This window comes from Thermobia domestica, chromosome 5 (assembly GCF_964235325.1).
Source record: "Thermobia domestica chromosome 5, izTheDome1.hap1.1, whole genome shotgun sequence".
NCBI lineage: Eukaryota > Metazoa > Arthropoda > Insecta > Zygentoma > Lepismatidae > Thermobia > Thermobia domestica.
This window is the reverse complement of record NC_137458.1, coordinates 36,507,537-36,528,098: the sequence shown is the minus strand read 5'-3', so window position 1 is coordinate 36,528,098 and position 20,562 is coordinate 36,507,537. Positions and strand designations below refer to the sequence as shown.

The following is a 20,562-nucleotide window of genomic DNA, read 5'->3' as shown; positions in this document are numbered from 1 at the left end:
AATGTGCTATAAGAATCCTGAAGGAAAGATATCAGGAGTTGAGATCTAGAGATTTCGGAGGCCAGCTGTTTTTCAAGACTTGGCGATCTAGAAACATCTTGTGTGCTAATGCCGTGCTCTACTTTCCAATGTAACAGGTTGCAACAGTTATTTTGGAGCCAATCTTTGTCAATAATGTCTCAAAAACGTACAACATATGTACAAGTATTCCTTCGTCGTTCTAATAGTAAATAAATAAATAAATAAATAAATAATAATAATAATAATAATAATAAGAGCCCTAACCTCACATTACAGAATAACTTGTTGATCAGAGTCATTCAGTCAGTTGTGGCTGTTCGCGTGCCACTTCTCTTTAACAAACTCATTCAAATGATTAAATAACATTGAATCACCTTGTGTTGAAAACTGATTAATTCTTCTCCGAAGCCAGCCTCTCACTATTTATCCTCGCAGAGGATTTTCCTGGAACATTGAAGAACACAGAATCATCTTTAAATTTGTAGTATTACTTGTATAACGTTACTCGAGAAGGCTCCAAAGAGGGCCAAAATTATATAAAGAAATAATCATTTTTGGATACAAAGTGAGTGTCTGATTTAATTACAGATATGTATTCTGTAGCGTCCATTAGCAAATATCACTCAGAGGATACTGGACTCTTATTAGTTATCTCTTTCGAGAAGTATTGCGAAATGTTACGGAAAATACAGTTTTTCGAGTTTGCTACTGCTGTGATATACAAAGTTGTAACAGTATGCCCAATATTATTTTTCACACACATTCTTGTACTTATAGGCTTCTTATATCTATAAGAATTTGTTACAACGGGAAAAAAAAGTTTAATTAAAAACTAATGAGTTCATATTTTTGGAATACTCTATAGTTCAGCAAAATAATAGTTTGAGAAATATACTTGGTGCAAAATGAGTGAATTGAGGAACTACTAGGTGGATCCCCACAATATATTGTTACGAAATATAGTGCGGATAATTGAATCGATATATAAGATGGGAGCATGTACAGGGTTCCCACCGACCTGGGAAACCTGGAAAAGTCCGGGAATTTACTCTTAAGCCAGAGGATTTCATGAAAATTTGAAATACTTGGAAAAGTCAGATAATTTTAAATAGTGATCTTTAGTTTTCAGAACTCATGTCTCTTTCTTTATTTACCCGACTATTTGATAAGGGATATTTTATAAAATACTATGTTTTGCAGAATTTCTCTACCTACACACATGTACATGCATAGTAGTTTAGGAACCCCCGTGATCAGGAAAAATATAGTTGCTTTTTTACATTATACAGGGCAAGTCAAAATGATGGACCCAATTTCAGAAATTTATTCTGTGAAATCGAATAAACATAGGTTATTGTGAGATATGTGCTAAGCTAAGAATGGTAGACTGTCAAATTTTTTTCTTAACATATCACAAGTGTTGTATGTGAGCACCTTACGTAACACGACACACATCAAGCCAGTATTTACAGATGATGTCATTGCAGTAATCACATATTTATTTATTTAACAATCACCAGATACAGCTCAGAGGCCATTTTGTACTGGATATCTAACAACAACAACAACAACAACAATAATAATAATAATAATAATAATAATAATAACAATGGAAATTATTTGGGAAGGTATCAGCCAGAGCCTGTTTAGCAGGTACCATCCCGGCATTTGCCTGGTAGGACTGAGGAAAACCCTGGAAAACCTGTCAGGATGGTCGGCAACGGGAATCGAATCCACGACCTCCCGAATGCGAAGCCAACGCTCTACCACTTGAGCTACTTCGCTCGGTAAGATCTCTGTTTTCCAGTCAACGCCGTTTACCGTAACTGCTCGCAGCTTACTCTTTGTGCTAGAAAGTGGAAACTGCGTGGAAACTAAAACTTTACAAGTTAACCTTTCAAAATGCATGTCTCACAATAAAATATGTTCATTAGATTTCGCAGAATAAATTTCTGAAATCGGGTCCATCATTTTGATTTGCCCTGTATATGAAGCTGGAAATTTGTAAGCCATGACCTGGAGACCCTGGAAAAAGTGGAATTCATGGTCGCCAAATAAGTGGGAACCTTGGTGTGGCTTGCGCAAGAAAAATTAATGCATGGAATTTATGTTCGCAAGCCTTTGCGCATAGGCTGAGGAGACGATTGCATTATTACTCAAAACAAACTCTGATAGAGGATAGTAAGTCATAACAGTTTTGAATAACAGAGCATAGTGTACTTTGTATTTGGTGCATTCGAAACAGAACAATGGCAGAATTACCATTTTGAATTTGGATGAATAAATGTTGTGAACTTTCTTCAGTTTTCGCTTGAGCGATAGAGAAAGCTTGAGAGGAAAAAGTAAATCTACTAAAGTATTCTGTATCTTTTCCTGTCACCGTGGAGCTGTAACCTTTTTTATAAATTGAAACTGCTAAACATATTAGTATTACAGAGGTTTGAAATAGTTTAAAATGTATTCCGATGAAATGATGTTGCAGAAATGATAATCCTAGTCTTTAGTTGAAGAGAGCATTTTGATAGATTTAAGAGAACTCGTAATCAGAAGTCCCGTCATAATGATACTGTAATATGTTATTTTATTATGCTTTATCATGTTCGAATACTTCAAATATCTCCGGTTCTAGTACATGTGTAAAGTTTCGCGATTGCTTTATACAGGGTGTTAATGAACTATACCGACAAACTGTAAGAGGTGATTCCTCACATCAAAATAAGAGAAAAAGTTTATATGGACCTATGGCGAAAAGTGCATAGTTTCAGAGTTCATAGTTAGGGATGAAGAAATTCGGAAATAGGCCAGAACTGGTTCCACTTACTCAGAAGCTTCTTACATCTGTTAAGTCTGCTTACCATAACTACAAAACATACTTAGCCTCGTAGCTAACATTGATATCTGCACCAACACTTCCGTTTTTCTAAAATATTCGCTTGTTGCTATATATTGGTTACAGTTACTGTGCACATATTTAAATTAAATCCAGAGGAGGCAGGATAGTTACATATAACATTAAATGTAGTGTTTCCCATAAATTTTATCGATTTTTGTTACTGTTAAAACTAATGTATATTTATCTTTGCTTGTTTTGCTTCTGCTCATCCCTCCACATTGCCGATATTAGTTTGATCTCACTTTGGAACGTAGCTTGAGGCTTTTGTCGTATGCGAGAATTGCAACTATTCACCTTCATGTTATCACCTTAAAGTTGAATTGTATGTTATTTTCGCATACAATTCAACTTTAATGCAAATTTTATCTTAAATGTAGTTTCAATATACAACTATAAGAATTCATAATTCTACATTTTAGATTTTAATTTGTAAAAGAATCTTTATTTAAGTTTCTGAACGTACGCAGGTTGATCCTACACAGTTTATTGCGTTTATCATATTGGAAAACACACATTATCATTGTCAAGCTAATAATAATGGTGAGGGGAAGAATTAACTAAGTTTTACTATCATCATTAAATTTAACCAGAATTATTCGGAAACTAAATTCTTTTGTCCGGTTTCTTCATACAAAATATAACGAGTTCCAGTCTTCAACTTAACCCCTGGATTTTAGTTTAATGCCAGACTGAAGACTTCGTTTAAAATCTTACTCATTTTTCAGTCAGTAGTGTGGTTCCTGAAATTCTAATAATTATGATATGCTGTAAAGTTGTTAACAGGAGTGGTGAACTAGGAATTGAATAGCAAAAATAAATAATCAGTTTATAAATAGTATTACTATAACGTCACATTTAAATCGTACAACAGTTGATAACTGTTAGGTGCAGTGAAGAAAAGGAGCGTTTTTGCTGGATTTACCGGTTAGTACGGCAATTGGACTGGTTTTTAATAGTTACATATTGGGAAATAATTAACATATCGTTTACATGAGATCCGTAGTGCGTATATGGTTAACATACCATAGTTCACAACATTTCGGTTCTCCTCAGTGCAGCCACGGTGCTGAAGTGGACATTCAACTCCAAACCAATAAAAAAATCATTAACTCGCTGCTATGCATACTTGACAATTTTTCTTTTTATGTATACACAAGCAGTGTGTACTTGTGTATAAACAGTTGTCATTTGATGGTAAAATTTCAGGGCTATTTTTATATACATAATTTCCAAGGTTTATGTGACAGTATAGTAGAAGCTAAATGGATGTGAAATAAGATATAGACAAAAAAAATATTACTAAGTGCCAGACGAAAATATGCTGCAATCTGCAAAATCTTACATATTCTTCGCATATTTACATAATTTTCACCGAGTTACCAGTAATTAACTCCACCGCCAAAAGTTTTATTTATAACATTAAAAATCTTACATGTTTGTATATTTTATAATGTGAAGAAACTTCATTAAATATGTGACTATATTTACCGTATACTCACCTTCGATGTAGTAGTACCGGATTTGGTTCCCTGTGGGAGCTCATGTTCGGTTCCTCCAATCCATCTAACCGAATTAGAAAGAGAACATAGGAGAAAGCAAGAGAAAAAGCCAAAATTTAAAATGAAAGACAAGATCTAGAGAATACGACGTTTCTGCCCGTCTCTCTTTGTAATCTCGACATATTGTAGATTTCATTTCCGAAACAGATTTGCATGATTCTCGAAACTGTCAGTTAATTTTGTGATTTCGTATAGACTTACGGAACATTACATTGCTTGAAAGTGAATGTAAAGACTCGCCATTAGATTCCAACAAACACAAACGGGAGCTCAGTGGTAGAGCGCTTACCTTTGGTGCATGGCCGGGTTCAATTCTCGGGCAAGTAAGATTATGGTGGACAACATAGTGTCCGTCCGTTTCCTCACACATTCACATTCCACCAATTCTTTCATCATCATTCACTTGTCTTAATCATCCGTCTCCCTTAGCCGAAAGAGCATAATCGTGGACGTTAACTGAAAAGTTTAATTTCATTTTGACAAACACAAACCTAGAGGGTATGGTGGCGGGAAAGAGAGGGAGAGGGCGAAGGAGACTACAATTAATGGATGATATTAAAACAGAAAGATCATACGCGAAGACGAAAAGGTTAGCGGAGGACCGTGGAGCATGGAAGCTTCTCAGCTGCGGCAAGTGACCTGCCAATAAAGGCAGAATACCTATGATGATGATGAAACACAAACCAGTAATACTTTTTTCTTTCTTTCTTTTTAAATACGTACTTACTTCCTAGATGTTCTTCTGTCATTAATTGTAACACTCACTTCAATTTAATTTTCTTTACATACAAATAATGTAATTGTCTGTATATAATCGAAAACCTTGTTCAGATTATTCTGTTCATCTCAAAGCTATTAGCAAAAGAAAATATTACAATGGAAAAAAAATCAACTCTACGTGTTACTGTATATGTATTCATGTGATAACATAGGAAGAGAAGAAATGCTGTTATATATTGTAAAAATCTTAGATACAAAATTTGAGAGCTTTCGGTAGAGTGAAAAATGCTTGCTTTTTGTAATATATCTTGTAGTTACAATTACCTTTCTTTCCTCAGACTAGAACTATTGTGAATGCTATGTGATTTTAGTTGCTGTCCATGTTTCTAATAATAAAATATTACATTTATTACTAACAGAAATTTGTGTAGCAGATTGTAATTTTGAATAAGAAAATGGGGTGTCTTTTTTGAGATATCTGTACTCTTATCTGCAGTGAAATTATGGCGGGATGGTTTTAATTTTTATTTTCAGTAGTGATATTGTGATTTCCTCGTAATTTGTGAGTTTCAGGTTACATTCTCGGAGTCAGCTAAATTTGTTTCTATGAGTTTGAATTATTCGAGTCGTCACGTACCTCACATTGTTATTTTTTTGTGTTTTCAAAGTGTTGCCAAATCAGAGAAATGGAGTCTTCTGTGGCTTAATTATGACGCAGAAAATCTTACTGAGCAATATGTTTAATATTTCGTCAGTACCAGAAAGTGTACAAAGTGTAATTGTAGTATACAATTACTGAAATTCTGATTTCTGGCTTGGTGGAGACTTGAACCAACCCCGATCTATTGCTTCCCGATAGGTTGCTGTATCATTTGAGCTACCAGTGGCACGATGGGGTTTTATTTATTTATTTATTCCCGTCCGTCTCTCTTCAAAACTGTACTAACTAGATATTTTGTCAGTTTATACTTATAGCCTGATAACGATAAAAAATTCAATTGAATTAGCTTGTGTACTCAGTACAGATTTGGGTAATGAAAAGAAAAAGAAAATCATTGGTAAAGTATTAGATTCGTAAAGCACAAGATGGAAAATTAGATTTTTTTTTTCTGTTAAACTTTGCGTTACTCTCTCTATGTCTGATGTATAGTTCAATCCACAGTAAGGAGACATATGATTTGAATCTTAACTTAACCGGCAGATTGAAGTTTCATATTGCTTGGATGATTAAAAAGGATATGAAAGTCAAAATGACAAACTAATTTTTGCTTGTAAAAATTATAGCAACGTGTGTTGTGTTGGGCTAACGTAGATGTTCGTCTGACAAATCATCGTAAGAGTTTCCAGAAGTTAGTATTTCTTCCCGGTGAAAGAAATACCTTACCGTTTCTTTCTTCAGCTTGTGTGCATCCTGAGTCACCACCAGTTAATTTTAAGAAAGGGAGATCAAGTATTAGATGTAATTAATTAATGGTAACTTTTTTTTTTTTTTTTTTTGTCCCATCTAATTATAAAACCTTTTAAAAGAAATAATGAAGTTCCAGTGTATTTTCGTGTGCCAAAATTGGAGAAATTTTTATTTGAAATTATTTACGGAAATTGATAGTTGTAACTCATTACTTGTCCAACAGTTTCTATGGGTCTTGCTGTGGCATGGTGCTTGTAGCTGGTGTAGTAGTTAGTGTATGTGTGACTGTATGATGTGTTTTGCTTTTCTCTGTCATGTACATTTTGTAAGCTGTAAAAGTAATGAATGTACTTCCAGTATTTGTCTTCTAACACAAGAAGTACTAATTACATTCGTAGTTATTTTGCGTAGTGTTATCATGAGAGAAAAAAGTATGATTTGTATCTTTCTTGTAATTCTTGTTGGATATTACGTTCATGTAAATAATATTTAAGAAAGGAACTTTTAAAGCACGGTGTATCTAATTGAAGTGAATGAAGTGAATTCATTCGATACATATGTATATTTTCCCTCAATGTAAGTAGCAGAGATGTATATGTGGTCAATCTTACGAGTTACTGAGGATCTCGTGGAAGTTGCTTATCTGTAGTATGTGATAATGGCATCATTTTACACTAAACAACAGTATTTTTGTCAGATTATTGTGTATTGTAAAGATATATGGAAGGTATTAGAAAAATGAATCCGTTGTGTTGTGAAATTAAATAATGAGTCAGTGACTGGTTAATGGCTTTGTGGGCTTTGAATGTTTTTTTTAGAATTTGGAATAGGTAAAGTAGTTACGTAGTTACTGCTTATTATGTCAGAAGTTGAGTTCTTTGTTACAGTGTAATAACAGTTTATGGCAGAGACAGGTGCAATAGGTTTTTACGTTTAGAGTTCAGGGGTCTGTAAGAATCAAAGATGAGATTTATATAGGTAATATCAGATGTAGTAATTCAGTGAACGAGTTAAGATGGAAATAATGCCGAAAGTCCACCTGGAAGTCTAACCTAAACTGTAGTTCAGTTCATATCTTCTCTCCAGATTTGTAGTTGCGAGAAAGAACTAGTTTTGGGTCAACGTCTAACATGTAGATGGAAGCTAGTCAGTGATAGAACAAGAAAAAGAGGAAGATAATTTTTCCACATAAAGATATTTAGAATTTCGTTCTTTGTGGTATTTGTTTAAAAGATGCTGAAATACTCCGAAAGATCAAGTATATGGAAGTAGAAATATTCATCGTAGACAAGTTGCAATGTAGGTATTACCTGAAGAAAGAAGAAAAAAAAATGTTCCAAATGACTCTTACCTGATATATTGATTACAAAATTTATTAGACTTAGCACTTGTGCTCTCTTAAACGTATAGAAACTAAATAGATTTTTAAGGGATCCTTAGTACAGTTGTCATTTTTCCTTGTATTTCCTCAATTGATTAAATTAAAACTGATACTGAATGTTTTTATAATAACATTTCAATTTATTTTGCGTGGTCCATTAAAGTATAATTTATAAAGTGGCCAACTCATAAAGGTGGCTATTAAGATTCTTCGTTTACTTAAATAGAAAGCAATTTAAAAAAAGTTTTATTCATTAGTATAATACACAAGACACTAAGTGTGCTTAAGTGAAATACACAAGACAATGACGGCAATGCCGATCATAATTATGTATGATAATAATTAAATGTGTGTTAATGTGTAAGGTAAGGGCTAAAATAATGTAGTTCCTTCCCTCAGATGCAAATACACACAGCTAGAATTTGCAGTCTACGGATATACACTTCATACTAAGAAGTTGTCAAAATGCGTATGGCATTGCAATTTTAGAGTCATTAACATATAACTCTCTTTATATGTTAATCAGTTTTACTGTAGATAACAGAATATTGACGTACAGAATTGTACTACTGTTACAGGTGAATGGATGATGCCAGTGGAAAAGGAAAAGAAGGCTGATACAGTGGAAGCGGAGGACACAGGGGAACCGAAGGGGGATCCAGAAATGGCGCCAGTATATTTACGACGACTTTTGCCAGTTTTCTGCAATACATTCCAAAGTACAATGTTACCCTCTGTGAGGTGAGCTTCATATTTGTTCTGCAGATAAGGAGAATTTTTAATAGCCTGTTAAGGGTGTATGAAAGTGTTCCCTTAAAATGAGTGGTATTTTAAGGGTAAATCCGGAGGTGGTTGCAAAACTAGGAATTAACGTGCATAGGGGACTTCTTGATGCTAGTATATTTATTACAATCAGTAATGTCATTCAGCCGATTCGCCTGGATCTGTTGTTAAAAGTGTGTTCGCACCTATATCGTGTACTTACGATAAAATTAATTCTCTAGTACTATAGTGATCGCGACGACTCATGAATCCTGGGCTCTTCACCAATCATAGAACTGCTTTGCCTCACGTACGATGCATCGGAAGAATTTGGTACGATTCGTGAATCTGTCTTCCGAACGCACACTTGAGAAAACGTGAAACAACAACAAATGCACTAACAGTGTTAAACTTAGACATGGCGAACGAGTGAAAAAAATGCACTTACACTACTATACCACGAATACTAACGATTACGACATTGAAAATTTCATGGATGGGGTTGACGATCTCCCCTCCCCATGGGGGTTGACACACCGTCGCGTTCTATTGTGCTGAAATTTGTATATCTAGGTCAAGTTTCACGACCACTATAATTTCTAAAATCAATGTACATAATATGAGTATAAAGATGCTATATGAGTTAATCCTAGTTGGTGTTACTCGGTCAATACTAAGTCAGTTTACTACGTCGATCATAGAACTGGTTGTTAAATACTAATCATAGAACCGGCTGTCAAATAAGAATCGTAAAAAGCAGTTCATGTGTTCCATTTAGAAATAGCCATAGAACCTGCAAAATTATCTGAGATTTTCAGGTAACGTTGAATTTTTATAGTGTCCCTCTCAACAGGTGGGGTCCAATAATGCGAGAAGAAATTAATCCACACCATGCTTAGTATTCATTTCTATTGTTTCATTAACTACACTCGATTGTAGTTTTATTAGATAATCCGTATTATATTTTTGTCGTTTATAATAATATAGCAGTTTTATATGGAGCTTCATAGTAAAAGTAATAATCAAATCACATGAACTATTTTGTGGAGGAGTACAAGCGTTTGTAGGCCAACAGCAAATCAACGAGATTTAGTTTCACGTGGCTTTGTTTATCGCAGTTTAGAGCTTAGAGCGAATAGGGTTTAGAAAAGTTGAAATGCTACTACGTAACACGTGGTTCCTATCAGTAATAACTTATGCTGCGAAGCCATGTATAGTGAAGAGAGAGTGGAGCAGAATCCAAGCAATAGAGACAAGATTCCGAAGTATTCTCGGAAAGACAAGGCAGAATAAGAAGTGAAATGGACAGAAATACTACTTACCGAAAGAATAATACAAAAGAGCTCGGAAAAAATAAAAGCTACAGTTGCACGTTCCACGATTAAATATCGTAAATGAATATCCCATAGGCTAAAAGAGATGGCTGATTCATGAAAGGGAATGATAATGAAATAATTGGTGGAATGAGAATGAGAGAGGAAACGAAGAATCCCAAGAAAATACACTCGCTTGGCTTATGGTCGAAAGAGGGGTCCATTGCATCAGATATAATAATTTACCACTGAGCCACTGTGGTTCCTTCTTTGACGACTATAGTATAGACATGTAGAAAGAGTGAAAGAAGAACGTATACCTTAAAAGTTTTACGGGTAAACAGCCACGAAGAACAAGAAACAAATTGTGGGATAAAGCAGAAAGAATATAGAACGGAATAAAAATTCCCAGGTCCAGAAAAGGCCCAGAATGAGAAAAAGGTAGGATGGAAAAAGTTATTGAAGCCTTGTCCACACTCAGATCCGATAGGATCCTTGAATTGAGAGTTGAATGACAATGATATACCAGCATATATGTAAAGGTTCACTAAGGATTATTTGAGCAACTTTTAACGTTGAAAATGAAGTAGTTTCTTATATAGAATGTTTGGAAGTTAATAGAACTTGATCAACGACAATAGTATTTAGGTTAAGGTATTATACAATCTTCAGTTCATTTCTTGACCCTCTCCACTGCATAAATTTTCCCATTCAATCCAAAAAATGTCCCCTTATTAAACGCTTTCATTGTGAAAGTTATTTTATTTTTATCTACACTTGAATTTGAATAATAAAGTATATATATAAAACTGCTTGTCCTGTAGGCACGTTGTTACACTTTAATGTAATTTGTAGGACATGGATGGTCATATGCCAGAGTAGTCTATCTACCTTTTTCACCAATTTTGAGGTAATGAATGCTTGTTACATAAAAAGATTCGCTTTTTCTTATGCCAGAATGAGCCAGTGGCCCTTTTATTTTGAAATTAATGCTGATATTGCCTGGCTCATTCTGGCATAAGAAAAAGCGTTTTTTTTTTTTTTATTTTTATTTTTATTTTTTTTTTTTTTTTTTATGTAACAAGCATTCGTTAACTCAAAATTGGTGAAAAAGGTAGATAGACTACTCTGGCATATGACCATCATATATACACATTTGATTATGACAGTACTGTAAGCGGTGATAATGTTTACAAAGCAATGTAAGCAAAAGGCTAGTACTCATCGCAAAAATGAGTACTAGCCTTTTGCTTACATTTCTTCGTTTATACACATTTGATACTTATACAATATCAAGGTTACTTCTATTCACAGAATTTAAGTGGGTATTATTGATTTTAGTATTAATTATATTTTCTTACATTTCAAATGCAATATAATAAGTTCAGAACAACAACGGAACAACATAGAAAAAACCTAGAGAAGTGGAAGATCGGAGTTTAAGAGGCATAAACACTACGAAATTAAAACACCACTAATTTTACAGTAATTATGTGGTGTCTTCAAATAGATAAAAGATAATTGAAATGTGGAACAAATACGCCCTAGACAATATTATTTTGCATGAGGTACCGTTATCACGAGTCATTTAGTAGCTTTCAGTTTGCAGCCATTTAGAAATGCGAAAATCAAAGCAGATTTTCTAAATGGCTGGAAATCGAAAACAGGTAAGTGAGTCGTGATAATGGTATCTCATGTAAAATAATATTGTCTAGCGCGCTCTTGTTGAACTTCTCCATTACCTTTTATATATTTGAAGATATCACATAATTACTGTAAAATTAGCAGTATTTTAATTTCACCGCCCGTCATTCCAGCGTCCTGATTTTCTTGTTTTATTCCATCATTCTTTGATATATCTTTGAAAGATAGTTCTTAAACATGTTGATTTCTTTTTACTTTCAGGAAAGCCAGTTTAAGTTTAATAAAGAAAATGGTGCATTATATTCAGCCGTCGTTGTTAGTAGAAGTGTGCAGTCCAGAATCTCCAACTTACAATTTCGGTACAATGTTAGTAGAAGTTATCGCGATAGTATTAGATAATGAGGTGAGTCTACTTTCTATCCTAATTTACATAGAAAAGTTTTCTATTATTTGTGTCTCCTTTTTTCTGTGCGATAGTGCAAGAGTATAATTTCTTGTTACTAGAATAATAGCCCAATTTATACGTATCTGGTATTGAAATATAAATTAACAAGTTTCAAAAATCGCTTTTAATGTACGTTTAGTACTGGAATCTCACGGTAACAGAACGTCCTTCTTCGGTTGATCTCCTTTGTTATAACAACTTCCGTGTGCAGAAAGAAAATGTCAAGTGAATGTTCGTCGTTTTTCGTGCTTGAGCGAATATTTACCTAATCTCTGAGCTTTTTCTTTGTAACTGGTAGTAAATTCGCCGAAGATTGTGAGCAGATTTTGGTGAACCTTGTGTATCATTGTTCATTATTGATTGCTGTAAAATCTGAAAATGGCAGACAATTCGCTTATCAGCAGTTACTGCCCATTAGAGATCAGTTGTCGGCACATTGTCTTCCAGCTTTAAATGCCTTATTCCCAGGCTTGTATTTACGCAAAGGCCACAGCAGTCAGAGCCCAGGGCGGCATAAATAAATAAAAATAAAAAATTAAAAAAAAAAAAAAAAAATAGGAATGCGGGGAAAAGATTGTCCATGAGGGAAAAACTTAAAGTATATACTAAAAACAATTTTGGTACCTAAGAGCAACCGAATTCTGTCTTTACGACGCTACTGACGCTAGGAGGAGCTGAGGCTGTTGCTTATTAGGTGCTAACGTAATCCGTGTATTTGGTTCTGTACGCGCCGGCTCGTTGCTGGTGGGTCAGTGTAAGCGGACGCAGCCTTATTGTTTAGACCCTTTTAACTCTAACAAAGGAGGAGCAAAATTTTGGGGAGGCCATGGGGAAGGAATGCGGACCTAGGAACGTAAAAAACCTAAATATGTGTTATATATCAAGAAATTAGATAATTTCGCGGTTGCATGGAGGATGATACGTATGTACCTGGGGCATTTTCTTTCAGCAATGCGGGACTTACATGGTTACGAAAATCAAAGAAAAAGTAATTTTGTTTTATCGTGAAATTCCAGTGTTGACAAATGCTTACCAGTAATAAGTATCTACTTCAAAATAGAATTACTGAACACAAGAATCTGTCAAATTTCTCCCTCCTTACTCTTGTATCTGAAAATCAAATGCATAGCTTTGCAAAGCTATTGAAAATAATAACAATAATAATAATAATAATAATAATAATAATAATAATCAGAAGGAACTTTTATTTGAACGTGACCTGGCTATTTGTAACAAATTAATTTGGTAAATGTTGCACAGGAAAGATGTACCGCAAATAGTTTCTAAGAACATTTCACTGTAGATTTGACATAAAACTTCCCTCCCTTCCCAACGCTAAATTCTTGTAAATCACATTTTTCTAGGTACATATTCGGCCATACTAAAAAAATCCAATCGTGATTGTGCACTAATCGTGATGTTTGACTAAAGTTAGTTATGGAGCATTGAAAAAAAAAAAAAATATTGCAAGTTCTAACGATGTTCATATGCTGAATTAAGCGGGTGCAGCGAAATGAAAAATTATATCTATCTATTTACATATACAGGGTGTTTCAAAACATCACCGACAACGTTTGGGAGGTGATTCCTGACACCAAAATAAGACGAAAAATATAGACCAACCTGGGTGCACAAATGCTTCCTTTCGGAGTTATAGGCTGCCGAAAACATGAAAAAATGAACTTAAAAGGTTCATAGCTCCAAAACTATTGGACCTACTGTAGTCGGGCCAAGACTTTACTTAGGAACTAATATTTGCTCTATCCAAAAATACACGTTTCAGAAGGTACTCACGCGACAATTTTTGCACAGGCAGTTTGGTTACGAGCATATAATCTGAAGTACTCACTAACTACTTTTATAAAAATTGTTGCGGAAGTACTGGAGGATTCTGAAGCATGTAATTTTGGATAGAGCACATATTAGTTCCTAAGTAAAGTATTGACCCGACTACAGTAGATCCAATAGTTTTGGAGCTATGAACCTTTAAAGTTATTTTTTCATGTTTTCGGCAGCCTATAACTCCGAAAGGAAGCATTACGTCTGTAATGGGTTTGCATTTGATTTACCATCATGATTACATATTGCTGTGTGAAACGAGCAAAGTATGTAACTCGCTGTGTAGGTTTTACTAGATATTATGTTGAAACTTAGAAACCCATTTAAGTAAAAGAATAAATTCCGCTTACATAGGACAGGATACTTTAATTGCAGTAATTAAACGAAATAAAATCTTCAAGTTGACGTCCGTGGTTATGTCGACTAGGCTAAAAGAGACGGTGAAGGTGAGAAATGAATGCAATAGTGGAATGAATAAAGTGGGAGGACCCCGAGAAAACCCACGAAAACAGTGTTTGTCCACCACAAAGCCCACTTGGCACGAGCTGGGATCGAACTAGGGATCCCACGCACCAGAATTGAACGTTCTGCCAGTGAGCCACTTTGCCTCCCTGCAGGAATTAATTGTATAGCAACTATAATTCAGCATCTATGGATTGAGCTTGGAGCACATTATTCATATGATTAATTTTGTCCTTAGCATTAATTTTTTTCTTTTAGTTGCTTTGAGATTTGTTGTTGATGTTGCAGGAGGATGAGGATGGTCACCTAGTCGTATTGCAAATAATTCAGGATCTCATGAGCAAAGCACAGGACATCTTTTTGGACCATTTTGCTCGTCTTGGTGTGTTCTCTAAAGTGATGCAGTTAGCAGGTCCACAAGAAATCCAGGAAGTTCAAGTCAAGAAGGAAGATATTAATGTAAGTATTAAATAAGTTTAGTTTTTGTTGTAATGTAAACTGCTTGAATGTGAACTGCAATCTTACTAATGAACTCGCTGTGCTTGTCCAAATTATGTTCACCTTACCTGTCCTAATTGTTATAGGTTTTAAGAAATATTAATAAACGTCGAATTTTCGCTAGCAGCCGTCAGCATCGTCAAATCTTATGTAAAGAAAGATGTTAAGTGAGATAGGATCTTTTGGAGTTTAACATTTACACTCATAATTTGAAATAAGTAAATAAATAAAATCTTCAGTGTGAGGTTTAGTTTCTATGTGAGAAATTATGCAGTATCTTTGTTTTGTACGTCAAAATTCAGAAAATATGTAAAAATGTAAATAAATTCATTAAACAATACGACACTTTTCTTTTAAACATTCCAAATCTGAACTATTTTTTTCCATATGTTATTTTCTACATATTACTCGTGGAAAATAAGCAAAGCCTTGATTAACGTCGAACGCTTTGATAACTTATTAGAACAAGTGTTTCTTTGTTTCCTCAATATACTTTTCGTTTCTCGAACCTGATGTTTAACGTTCTTTGATGCGATTCTCAATATATATGATTCGATTCTTAGCGGAGCTGTATTAACGTAAGTATGAAATAAATCAGCAGTAAGAAACCGTATTGCAGATTTGAAACTGGTCACTTGAGAAGTATGTACGAAAATCGAGATATAGAAAAATATAGGAACAAGAAGCTGTTTACAAAAGAAAAAATATCTAATGGTGTTAAAATACCTTTGTCTTTTCTGTATTTCAGTTGGTGTATGTACCTTTCAAAGTGGTCCCAGTTCCAAATTCGCAGTATGTTTCCTTAAGTATTATCGATAAAGGAAACAAGTTTCCGAAAAATTTGTTGTTTATTTTAAACTATACTAGTGCTCTTATAATGGAAGAAAGATATTTTACAGGACTGTTCTACTGCATACTTGTTTCTGACATCAGTTAACTTTAAACTAATATATGAAAATCATTGCCTTAAATGTGTTGCAGCTTAGAGTATTTATACAAAAGCATATCTTAAAATTAGTTTTATGCTAAAGTGTGTTACACTTACAGGAAACTTAGTATTAAAAAACATTTGTTCAAAATGCGGGCCATTCGATCAGACATGAAATATCATTTTCGTCAAGTTATATATAAATATTGTTCTGGAAAATTTGTTTGTTGAATACGAAAATCATTGTGTCTTAATAGCCGTCAAGATGTGATGCGAATTACATAATATTGTAAAGATTGCATTGTAATTCGCACATGCTAAATGTGCTTACTACTCGAGAATTCAAGGAGTGTGTAGAACTGTCTGATAAAATTAGTCTTATACAGCTTTTTTTTCATCATTAGTTGTATAAACACAATAAAGAAACTAAAACATTTATTTAGATAATAAGCGATTTAGTCAAATCGCTTATTCAGTCTTCTTAAAGGAAACTTCAATTCTAGAATTGCGACTTCATATTTACTTATAAAACTACTCAAACATGGGACAAAAGTTTGAATTTTACTATAATTTGAACTGTGTCCATTCATAGTTACCTTCTCGTATGTACTGACGTAACATCATCATACTCAAAATCACGGTGGAAATTCCGCCAGGTGTCATTCTACATCTGCCAAGCGCAAATGTCAGGTTACCTTCGCTCTGTAGGTGAGCGTGGCTAAATATCTAAAGCTACTTTCCTCTTTACATAACTGACTGAATACAATTAAGACTTTTATTTTGATACCTTCACCGCTTTATATTGTAGAAAGTAGTTAAATTTTGCAGTATAATTTCACATTATTCAAAATACTGGAGAAATAAAGACAAGAAAGGAAAAAAATATACAACACCGTAAAAATGTAACTTCTTTGTTTTATTTAGGATGTGAAATTCATCCCTTAAGACTTATGTCAAATATCCTGTTATCGTGCAAGTACTGAGAATTTTCGGTGCTTTATGCTACTTCTTTCCTTCGAGTTGTTTACCTGGTAGTGGGTAAAGAATATTTGTTGATTTTAAGTATGATATATATAAATATCTGAATCTGAAGTGTTGAATCTCGAAATTTATTATTCTTTTCACTTTTCAGTCATTCCATCTTCACTCCATTAGTCTTCGTTATTTATTGTATATTGTGTGTATTGTGTAAAAGCAGAGTATTTACAACCTTTTCTTATAAGAGATTTGACATTGTCTCCTTTAGCAGGAAGAGACTGAAGAAACGTTAATGGAAGATGCCAAAGAAATTCTTCAAGGTAAAGCATATCATTGGAGAGACTGGTGTATATGCAGAGGTCGTGATTGTTTGTATATTTGGAGCGACGCTGCTGCTTTAGAACTGTCGAACGGTAGCAATGGTTGGTTTAGATTTATTCTGGATGGGAAATTAGCTACAATGTATTCAAGCGGTAGTCCAGAAGGAGGAACTGATAGTTCAGGTAAGGCTTCGTTATTTTACTGTTTGAAACTTAAAAATATATATATTTGGTAAATGTATGTGGTGTGACTGGAATGCCTTAAGACAAGTACTGCCACTGCTCAATAGAAGAGGCTAAGTTTTCCCCGTAGGTGTGGAAGGAACAGCTTGTTCTGTTCTTGAAACATCCTGCAAATATTACTGCGATATCTTGGTTCAGTAGTGTCAACCTTGTGAGTGAAGAGCTGTTCGGTACTCGCCGGAGTAGTGGTTTCCTAAAATAGATGAAAACGCAGAAAGAAAAATAGAAAGAAAGAAAAAGAAATGTATTAAAACCAGAAAAACAGTTTCGGAAACTTATGCACACTTTAGGATCAGCTTTCGGGGGTTGATACAATAGATTCAAAAATGGCCGCTAATCAGTCGAAGATGACCTCGATTCGGCCGGTCTTCCATTTAAAAAAACCAATGAAAATGAAAACATTCTGGAAGTTCGCAATTTAGTGCGCTCTGACTGAGACTTACAACTATGGAGGTAGCTGGTGAATTAAATTTATAAGTTTCTTTGCGGTTCAGTAATTTTAATTAAAGATTTGAACGTGCGTTGAGTGTCAGTTAATTTCATTCCGACAACATCGACTTGAAGGGACCTGAATTGCTTAATCAGGCCTAAGGTGACCCATGTTTGTTAAATGAGTTAATTACAAGAAATGAATATTGAGTTTGTACTATGATTAAGAAATAAAGACACCATCAACCAAGTTCGCCTGGATATATATATATCGTGACCAAGTCGGTCGAATGTAGACAATGTTTTTTTCTTCGATTCTACAGGTATCGTGCATCACCAATTGACCCCTAGGGACTAGACAGTTAACAGGAATAACGTTGAACGGTCCATCAGAGTTTCCGTGAAAATATGTGGAAGAAAAGATCTGCACTCTCTCGACACAAGAATTGAGTTATCCATTACGACAGTGAACTAAGTCTTGATTACGGAAGTTTTGGCCAAATTTCAAGTTCCTGTGCTCCCGCAACCCCGTATTTTCTTGATATAGCCCCGCCGACTTCTACCTATTTCCTAAATCGAAATATCACTGAAAGGAAAACAGTTTGACCTCCACTGAAGACATCCAGGCAGATATGGAGAAGGTTCTTCAAATCTTTAAGAAAGAAAGGGATTTTCAGGAAAGCTTCCAAAAGTGGGAACATCGTTGGAGTCAGTGAGTTCAATCAGAAGGAAACTACTTTGAAGATCCATCACAATAGCCTGTCAGTACTGCCATTTTGAAATTCCAGTCTTAAGATTTTCCAATCACACTACGTATAAATCCAAATAACAGAATATGTTAGCATTATAAATAATATTCAATATCTTTAATGCATTGCATAATAGATCTTGATAAGAATGTTGTGTAGTTCTTATGTGCTCTACTCGGTTGTGTATTACAGAATTTCATTTTATAGAAGTGAAAAAATACCAATTAGTTCTTCCATTCTTGTCCTATACACAGAATGGGACAGTCAAACCTCCCTCCTTTCTAAGATACTCAAGCGTTGGACGTTTTGAGGGAGGTGAGTAGACAGTGACCTTAGTATTCTATGTCAGGAAGTTTAGTAACAATGCAACATTGGACTGGTAAACAATGCAGTTTCCCTGTTAAGTAATGAAAGATACGCACATGCACAGGGCGCATTGCGCCAACATTTTCGTCTCCCGTCTCGTGCTCGTGTCCCAGGAAGGAGAGTTATTGCTGGTTGGGTGCATTAACAACTTTAAAACGAAAGGTCAAACAGTACGAAGAGGAAGTGGTAGTACTAGAAGTGTTAGAATATCCGGGAATGTAGAGGCTATACGACTTGAGATCTGCCTGGCTGAAAAGTGGACTAATTTTTAGGCTGGAGTCATTTTAAAAGAGAACTGAAAAATTAACTTTTCTACTTTTGTAATTTCTAGTTGTGCTCTGATCATTTGTTGCAATAAATGTAGAAAGCAAAAATCGTTTTTTATATTAAAAAATGAGAATCCCCCTGACTGCCCCACCTTAATTAATTATCATCTAATATCGAATCGTTTGGGCAAAACACGAAACATTTCATAGGAACTAACGTTTGGAGTGAAATATCACCAACACCTGTAGGACATCAACAAAATTCAGCTAGTATTTACTTCCAGCTCATACGCAATGTGTTCACTACTGCAATGATATTTTAATTTTAACAATACGATATATTTCATAAAAATTGCCAAAATAAGTTCTACAAAATGTAATGTAGAAGACAAGACTGCAAAGTAATATGTACTGATAAATATGAATGAAATCTATTATTAACGTTTATACTACTGATCAGTTGGATTATTGCAGAAATGACTATATCAATATAAACACTTACAAGCAATGGAATTCAGAGAAAAATACCCACATAAAGGGATCTCCGTCTTAGCATGCCTATGCCCTAATCACTCCACTCCCCGGTTCTTCGTGAGGTCATCCTCACACCTACCCTCCTGAGAGCAATGTTCAACCAACGTATCACCTGTGGACTGGGTAGTTATTGACATGTTCTTCAGAGTTGTTCAAGTGAAATAGAAGTAAATTATGGTAATTCAGATGATGAAATTCTTTCAACATTGTCCTCGTGAGTGAAAATATGAGTGATGTAAAAGTGTGGGTAGTGTAGTGTAGCTGTTTAAGAACTAGCATTGTAAGAAGGGATCCACATTTGATTATTGGGCCAGTTATATCGTATAATTAATTATTCAATGTCATATTATATTTTTTCTACTTGATTTCTAGTATGTCTTGACTTATTAACCTCTTCGATCCTGGGTTCTAGAAAGCGCTACAAGAATTTTTCATTGCACTTTTTTTGAAGGTCTATGGGGTGCTGAACATAAGAATATGCATTTTTGCACTTGGTGACGTCATAGAGGGCTAGCTGATGGTCCACATTTGGGGACCTTCGTTCTTAAGTAATATTAACACCAGTCAATGTGATACTATATGTTTAATTTATTATATTTCCATTTAACACGATGAATACATGCTGTTGAATCTAGTGAAGACTCAGCTCATACGAATACAAGTTGGTTTTGCTTATTGCAAGAAAACTGTTATTTTTGTAAAATAAAAATACCTCTTGGTTCTCAAACTATGGTTACCTATTACTTGTGGCCCAGAACATATAGTGTTAATACTGTACATATATGCACAGTCATCTTTAGTATA

The 20,562-nt window shown here is 34.5% G+C and overlaps 1 protein-coding gene across 14 annotated transcripts in view; it reads left to right on the top strand.

Moving 5' to 3' along the window:
• The window catches only part of Ufd4 (ubiquitin fusion-degradation 4-like), a 222,950-nt gene that overhangs the window by 142,218 nt on the left and 60,170 nt on the right, over window positions 1-20,562 (top strand). For 11 of the 14 annotated variants that reach the window (XM_081758514.1, XM_081758516.1, XM_081758509.1 and 8 more), the window contains 4 exons: window positions 8,561-8,723; window positions 11,963-12,104; window positions 14,736-14,906; window positions 17,120-17,354. In XM_081758514.1, coding sequence (XP_081614640.1) covers window positions 8,561-8,723; window positions 11,963-12,104; window positions 14,736-14,906; window positions 17,120-17,354 — 711 coding nt within the window. The remainder of the gene's footprint in view (window positions 1-8,560; window positions 8,724-11,962; window positions 12,105-14,735; window positions 14,907-17,119; window positions 17,355-20,562) is intronic. The other 3 variants (XM_081758521.1, XM_081758508.1, XM_081758520.1) reach the window with 1 other exon arrangement.